General features: G+C 39.1%; 1 protein-coding gene across 4 annotated transcripts in view; it reads left to right on the top strand.

Annotated features, from left to right (window-relative positions):
• The window catches only part of LOC106567417 (glutamate receptor 1), a 93003-nt gene extending 85542 nt beyond the window's left edge, over nucleotides 1–7461 (top strand). The window contains exons 14-16 of one of the 4 annotated variants that reach the window (XM_014136625.3): nucleotides 1421–1535; nucleotides 3608–3742; nucleotides 5358–7461. In XM_014136625.3, the coding sequence (XP_013992100.1) occupies nucleotides 1421–1535; nucleotides 3608–3742; nucleotides 5358–5522 (415 nt within the window). In that variant the 3' untranslated portion in view covers nucleotides 5523–7461. Of the gene's footprint in view, nucleotides 1–1420; nucleotides 3743–5357 lie in introns of those variants that run through there. The other 3 variants (XM_014136626.3, XR_001320064.3, XM_082960206.1) reach the window with 3 other exon arrangements.
• The last annotated feature ends 746 nt before the right edge of the window (nucleotides 7462–8207 follow it).

Consider the following 8207-nt stretch of genomic DNA (forward strand, 5'->3'; position numbering starts at 1 on the left):
CTGGACTGCCTCATGCATGCTCTGAGATTAACTGTCTTGTATCACGCTGTGGCTGGGAATTCAAATTCGCTATCAAGTTCTGAGCCAATTATGTGAATTGATCTTTATTTGGATTTACGTACTGTATATGGGATTGATGTTTTCCTATTCTATATTCTTGAAGTTGTAAAAATCTTCCTCTTGAAAACAAACCATCTAAAACTAGCTTTAACCAATCAATGATCACCATGCCACAGTGTACTATATTTGCACTTTAATGATAGTTTGTGTATGTTGGAAGTAGAAAATGCTGTTGAAATAACTACTGTATGAACTGTAGCAACTGTGCCACATCAGATGCACAGTATTCTATATGAGCTTTGTTTTTGATCATTTGGAAAATCTCTTAACCATGAGTTCTAAATACAACCAATGTTGCTCTGTCAGATTCGGACAACACCCTTGTCCACCATCATAAAGTAGTAAACTGTAATCAGTTCTGCATAATATCCATGAAACACAAATGGACCAAGAGTCATTCATTGCTATGCTTCTGATGTGGCCCACCATTCCATCTCACCCTTGCCTAATCTTGCCTTACCAGTTGAAAACGTAATGTTCTTCCTTCCTGTTTTTCCCCACATCAACGTCACTCACATCCCTTTATTTTGTCAGCTGCATCGCAAGAAAACTGATGCTCTCAAAGATAAATGCTACTAATCCTAATACAGGATGTGGATTTCTTTTACTCATCCATAAAGCAGACTGACCTCTTTCTTTCCAATTCTCTCTTGATAAGAAAGAATTCAGGGGTTTTACTGAGAAAGACTAGTTTGCTGAGGTTCATGCTGCTATATGTTTCCATTAGTCTTCTTTTCAGCAGCACCTTCTGCCATGTTAGTAATGAGAGGGTTGTCCACAGTGGACCAGCAATAGCAAAGGGTGAAGACAAGGGAATGGACCACAATGGACAATATCAGTAATCCTTTGGATGGTGCTCCTTGACCACAACAATAACACAATGAATGATGATGACTGACGGAAACTGAATATTGCAAAGTGAATCAGCAAGTTGGCTATTTACGTCTTTTCCTTATCCAGGGAACTACTTATTTCAGGAAATGTTCATAGAACGATATGATCACACACTAAAATCTAAGACATTACTGACATGTATAGTTCTCCTACCTACAACCCTTGTCTTGCTTGGTAAAATCTGTCATGGTTTAGCCATATTATATCATTTTTACATACTAGAAACAAATGTTTTTCTTAATTGTACAGTGTCAGCCACATTATTAGTTACTTCTTTTTTATACATTTCTCATTGTTCTGACGACAATACCTACTTTTTAGTATTTAGACTTTATTTCTGAACTACCTCTGCCACACATCACATCTCCATAAATGCTGACCAGTATTATTCTATTATCATTTCAAGAAACCCAGTAAACTTGGCAGTGTTAAAACTGAACGAGCAGGGCCTGTTGGACAAATTGAAAAACAAATGGTGGTACGACAAGGGCGAATGCGGCAGCGGGGGAGGTGATTCCAAGGTCAGCCCCAGTATGAGAAACCTAGCGGGTAACCACGACGATGGGGGTAACCGGCAATGTACCTTCAAAAACACACTGGCTGCAATACCACAAATCCCCCTTCGTCCTTGGTGACGTTAGTTTGTGTAACCGTAGAACTATATTGTACTATAAATTCTTCAAAAATGTGCCGTTTACTTTCAAAGTAGTTGTATTAGCAATCCCCGAAAGAACACAGTTTTGAGTATGTTTTCTCAACTACTGTTTTTATAGAGCAACAATAATCGACAGGTTTGCATATCTGAGTGTTTACATTTTGCCGGTTACCCAAAGTGATATAGTAATACACATCTTGCAGTAGGGAGAAAGGACACAAAGCTAGATGGAGTATTAATGCATATCACTTTGGCAGTGACAGTTTCAAGTTGTGATTGTGTTTTTTTGTTTATCTATCTAGATATCTATACATAATAATGGGTGTATGTTTACTATGTGCTGAATAACATAAGATAACATGGGTAATGTTATTTATGTTATTTCCCTGGTTGAAGAATCCCCGTAAACCTAGCGGTGTTGAAACTCAATGAGCAAGCCGTCTTAGACAAACTAAAGAACAAATGGTGGTACGATAAGGGAGAGTGTGGAAGCAAGGACTCCGGAAGAAAGGTCAGTCCATGTGTTGGTCCTATACTTAACACCAAGATTGAGCATTAGCACTTCTGTAAGGTCCCTCGTCCCCTCCCTAGCACTCAGCACTTTTTCTCTTTGTCTCCAATCTGCCATTTACCCAAACTGGTGTCCTTATAACTGCGATTCATGTCAGCTGTGGAACTCAGACACCTTAGTGATTAGTGTTAATTGCTGTGTCCTCACATCCTATAGATAAGTCATCGGCCCGTAATTAGATCTTGGCAAATGCTTGTTTCATCTTACCAAAACGTATACCTAGGGTTGGATTCTTTTCTCCAAAATCCGAGTAGCTAATGCTGATGCAATGATAACAATAGAAGTTGTATAGTATATGAAAAACATGGCTAAAAACCATAAAGTTACTGTCAGCTCCAATACCATCTTTTCCAATGTCTGGGATATTCTTGAGTCATCAAAGGACAAAGAATTCAGAGTTTGCTGACTGAATTTAATTTTGATTGATTTGTGATCTTAACTTTCAAAATCAAATAAAGAGACACAAGTGTAAATGACGGTGCGGAGAGAAAGCCCTTGATACGAGACCAACTCCATATCTCGATCTTCTCTCCCAGAATCGGCCCCTCAAGTGCTGTTTTCCTCGTCTCTGTCTTTTATTTAGACAGTGTGCATGCTATTGTATAAGACCCAAGGCACGGCCTGTCGGCCACCAAACCCAGACTATGCATGTCATGGATGTGCACAACCCCTCTTGTGATGTCATGACTACCATGGCTTGTCGAACCAATTGCCCTCCCTTATTTGGTGCATTTATTTGAAAATGTAATGATATTTTATAGAGATACCCTTACCTATGAAGTAAACCTAAAACAATGTTGACCTTTTTTCCTCTTGCATGGTTCCACTCTACTAGTCTTGAAATTATTTAGAATACACAACACCAACTACATATAATTGTGGGACTTCCTGGTTAAGTAAAGGATAAATAAATAAGCGAGGAGATATAGAATGGAATTCATGGTTTTTAATGCATATGTGATTTTGACTGACTGGACATTATGTCATATAAAAGATACAGTATACCATAAATGCACATTAATTTGCTACTTTCTGAGGATATGTTCTCCCCAAGCTTGTTAGATATGCATGACTCTGCATGTTTCTGTCAGTCTTAGATACATACTGTATCAAGTTTGTTGTTGATAGTAGTCACTTAAATTAGAAAGACATGCCAGCACCTTTATAGGTGATAAACAATAACCTGTTGATTAATCATGAAGGCACGCTCAAGGGTATGTGCCTTTATAAGGTCACTATGACAGAGTAGTAGCCTTAGAGAGCAGTTGTATGGTTATCCTACCTTTATACTTGTGTATTATGATGTGATGTGGTGTGTCTCTTGGGCATTATTTGGTGCATCTCACCCTGTGTCTCTGTGCCTGTAGGACAAGACCAGTGCTCTGAGCCTCAGCAATGTGGCTGGGGTGTTCTACATCTTGATTGGCGGGCTGGGGCTGGCTATGCTCGTGGCCTTGGTCGAGTTCTGTTACAAGTCCAGGATTGAGTCCAGGAGGATGAAGGTAAGCTAAGTGCAGGACTACAGGCAGCGCTTGCCATGGTCTTTATGCAATGACGAAGGCTCTGTAATGTAATAAGAGCCAATATTCATGACTCTACCTTGGCACCCGTTATTATCTACTTATGCCGCCCCTATGACTCATACAGAGATACTGTACATCCCCCTGAACTACAGGACTGAAGACTAAAGCACTTTGTGGGGCATAGAGCTGTTTTAATGAAGGGTTCTATGCAGTCCTACTGCTACTAGAGGACTATGATTTGAGTAATTGTGCTGAAGTGTTTGTGTGTAGGTGGAGAATATGTCACACCACTTCTTAGTTGTACAGTACTTATTCTCTCCTGTGGTGTATTGTATCTTCTGGAAATAGAGACGTTTGTGTTATGTTTGTAATCTCCGTCTCTGATGACCCTTGAAAACAATCACATTTTAACTGGCAGATGCATTTGATCATGCTGCAGTAGAAGTTCCTATTTAGATCAAAGATGTGGGTATCTTTTCATCTCATCAGAGAATTAGTTCAGACTTGTATTGAACTTTCATTTGCAACTTCTCATTAACCTCATGAACTTCATGCTTAATATTAGAATGTATTTTTTTTTTTTTTTTACATTGTATTCATTTAGCAGAACCTCTTATCCAGAACTACTTACAGTTAGTGCAGGGTTTCCCAAACAACGTTATGGTTTTTCCAATTGTAGCAGACAGTAGTTAATTCATTACAACAGGTGTGTTTATTACATCAGTTAAGAAGACATGAAACTAGGGACTTTTTTTGTTGTTGCATGTGAGCAACAAAAGTGATTTAATGACATGATTATATTTCAATGTGTATATAATACATGCCTGCTTTACAGTACATGTTCAACTCTCCAGCATGAACAGCCATTCTGTTGAAATTTCTTCCTTGTCATATCGTGTAGACAGCAGAATCACATAACTGCTGTGTTTAAAGTATCACAGCCACAAATCGCTGCTGCGAATATACCAATTAGTCTGCATCATCCGGAGAGCATAATCCTCGGAATCCATTGAAGTGTGCTGGATTTAAATCATTTATACACAGAGGATGTAGCAGCCCACATCTAGATCATTAGCTCCAGTTTCAAGCCTACAGGGTTTCATTATGTTAAACTAATGCAAAAGAGACTAGGCTGGGAGCTAGCGCCGCGCGGTTCTGCTTGCATTATTGTTATGGGTTCGGCCTCATATTTTGCATGGTACAATTATTGCACATGGCTCTCCACTGTGTGAAATAAACAGAGAGAAATAAGCAGAGAGAATGAGTTCATGCTCTCATCTTTCACAAGAGTTTACGAAGGAATTAAAGCAACTGAGTGACTCAGAGTACAGAAGTCAGGATTGTCTGTTTGCAAACCCCTGCTTTAGACAAAGTCACTGAACCGATAATGATGACTTAGTGGCTGTTTCAAGTCATTTTTTATTGTTTTTACGCATAACCGAGGGATTGAACTCAGAAAAGGAAAATTAACCCAGTAGAGTTCAATAGTTCAACAGATTACCTTAGCGGAGTTCAGCAGAGTTCATGCATAACTATCATGTGTTTCTCTGTGTTGTTATGTAACCCAGTAGTGTAATGAAACTCTCCCATGCAGCAAATCATTGATGCGGCCATGCTGAGCTCCACCCTGAGCAGAATGACCAGGACAGGGAGCGGGGGAGAGAACGGACGGCTGGTCGCCCATGACTTCCCCAAAGCTGCACAGACTCTCCCCTGCATGAGCCAGGCGGGCATGGGCCTAAGCACCACGGGCATGTGATCGGGCAGCCTTTCCCCAAACCCCACAAAAATGAGGAAAGGAAAAAGAGAAGATGGGAAAGTGTTGCACTGCGGCATTTCGCTCAACCACCACTGAACTACTGCCAAAAGGATTCACTGACTGCTCACGCTGGACTCCTGAAGATAGAAAGAACGAACAAAATTACTTGTCTGAAGAGATTTATTCGGATCTCTTCTGCTGCAATAAAGAGGCTGTCTTGGACTTTGATTGAGGGCATAATTGTGGTGTATCTAAAAAGAGAAGCTCTTCCCCAACCCAATAATAGTGACACTTATTGCACTATGCCAATTCAGTTTGTCCTGTTTACTTTGATATGTCAATAACAGTCATGAACAGCTATGTCGTCTGCCTTATACTGAACAGTGGTTTTGTTCCTTGAAACACAAAGATTCAAGCATTTCCAATTCCAAACATTTTACTCACATCCACTTAGTACACTATCTATAGTTGCATACAGTATGCTGAATAAAATTATTGTTGTATGTTTGTACTGGAAGGACACATCACAGGACTGGAGGATTTTTTCTGTTAATGCCACTCATTGAAATGGAATGCCTCCTACTTACAGATTTCCTCTCTAATTTGCTCAACACCTGACATGGAGAAAAATGTGACATTTTGAAATGACTGTTTAGAGAGAAGTTTTTGTGCAGCCATTACATATTTCCCAACCATTTTGTCTGTTCATAAATGTCTTAAACCACCAGTCTGTGGGCAATCGATTAACCTGTCATTTGATACCACAGTGATATCCTTTAAGTGCAGTGACGTGTGGCAAGACTCCAACTAGATTTCAAACTAAGGTGAAAGGATTAAAACGGAGTACAGATAGAAGAGATTATAATTTCTACCTGATATTTCATGATGCATTTTTCCATTAATACTTCAGGGTTGAAGTATAAGCCATTGACAAAGAGATGGAAATGTTCCACTACCAATTAGCTGGTAAGTAGATGGCAGTACAACATCTAGTGGTTTAACATCTTTGACATTAATGAGATGATTAATAGAGTGGCTTTAGAGCTGGAAATGAGCGGATGTGAGAGGATGGCAGAATTAGCCCACAAATGAAGGTGTGCCTTTTTATTTAACTCTACAAATCCACTGACGTTTCATTCTTTTAAACCTACTAAATGAATTTGTGGATGGTGATTTTGAAATAAGGCATATGATTGAAGACAGTTTTCCACAGCTGATCCATAGTACATCCAAGGTGAGTACCAGTACATGAATGGATTTGTGATAAAGATTCCCTTTTAAGAACACTCTTAAAATGGACTCAAAATACACACTGTATATTATACTGTATGTACTGTAACATGGTATTCTACTGTTAAGGGAAAGCATCTCATAGTTCATTGAGCAGCCATCCATCATATCTCTTACTATACATCACCTAATATGTTACTGTATGACTTGAGAGTAATTGTATTCTATACATTTTCTCCCTATTTGTCATCATCTTTGGCATAGCACAATAAAAGGGAGTGTCACATAACTGAAAATGTTTTTGTACCATAATCAATTTGTTTAAAAAAAGTAAATAATATCCACATTTGTATGATATGAACTATATGTGCAGACACCCTGATGATGTTGAAATGGTGTTCCATTCAGTTGACTATTGGTTCAGCCAGTTTTGTTTTAATCTATTTTCAGTCCAATTCATTTTGTGCATTTATAGTGAGATTCAATGTATATTGTCCTTTAAATACTATTTTTGGTCTGCCACTACTTTGTTTAATTTACTTCTAACAATGCAAGAGAAAAGCTACCTTATGTCTTTGTGTTCACATTTGTCTCAAGAGATAGCTTTTAGAAAAGACTAATCCAAGATGTGACTTGGATTTCAATAGGTGGGGAAATAAAACTTTGTTTAGTAACAGTGCTCTCAATAAAGATGACTTTTGTAACCACATGACTGGGATTTCCCTGGATTCTCTTTTCCTTTACTCAGCGCTCTAGGGAGGATGGATGATGAGGCTAAGAGTGAAAATAGTCTGGGGAGAGAGAAAGAGACTCTCCCCTTGTGTGTATCTCTGTAGTCTATAGTGTCATTAAATCAGTGAACTGAAGATGGGTAATTGTTTTAAGAGTGCCTTTTAGAATCCTCACAAAAGGCCTGAAACTGGAGGTATCAAGTGGATCCCACCTCATTACTACGTAGGAGTAAAACTTTGTCTTCACTTTTTCTCCTATTTACCCTCCCCTGATTTCTCTACAGGTGAGTACCAGTACATGAATGTGTGTTTTGGTGTTGAGTACATAGATACATTGTCTCAATGGTCTTCTTTTCACATGGCCTGCTGTGCTGTGAGACTCTTCCTGTTGGCCCAGAGTGGGGTATTGATCATAATAAATGCCACATTTGTTCTCACTTTCATTTCCCCCACGGAGCTGACCTTTCCAGGCAAGGCGCTGTCGGAGAAACCCCAGCCCATTTTCACTCGATACCAAACACAGGAAACATCCTGAGGCTTTTTTGTGGTTTTAAAAGAAAGAAAAAAAGGTTCAGACGTGATACAATTTCAGGGCTTGCTGAAACCTACTGGGCCTCAAATGGCAGTGTTTAAGATTTTATCTCTCTGTTTCCCTCTGTTCCTTTCTGTTCCTTTCTTTCTGTTATTTTCTCTGAGTGAAAGAGTTTTTACTCTTCAAACTAAA

Source organism: Salmo salar, chromosome 13, assembly GCF_965601325.2.
Source record: "Salmo salar chromosome 13, fSalSal1, whole genome shotgun sequence".
Taxonomy (NCBI): domain Eukaryota; kingdom Metazoa; phylum Chordata; class Actinopteri; order Salmoniformes; family Salmonidae; genus Salmo; species Salmo salar.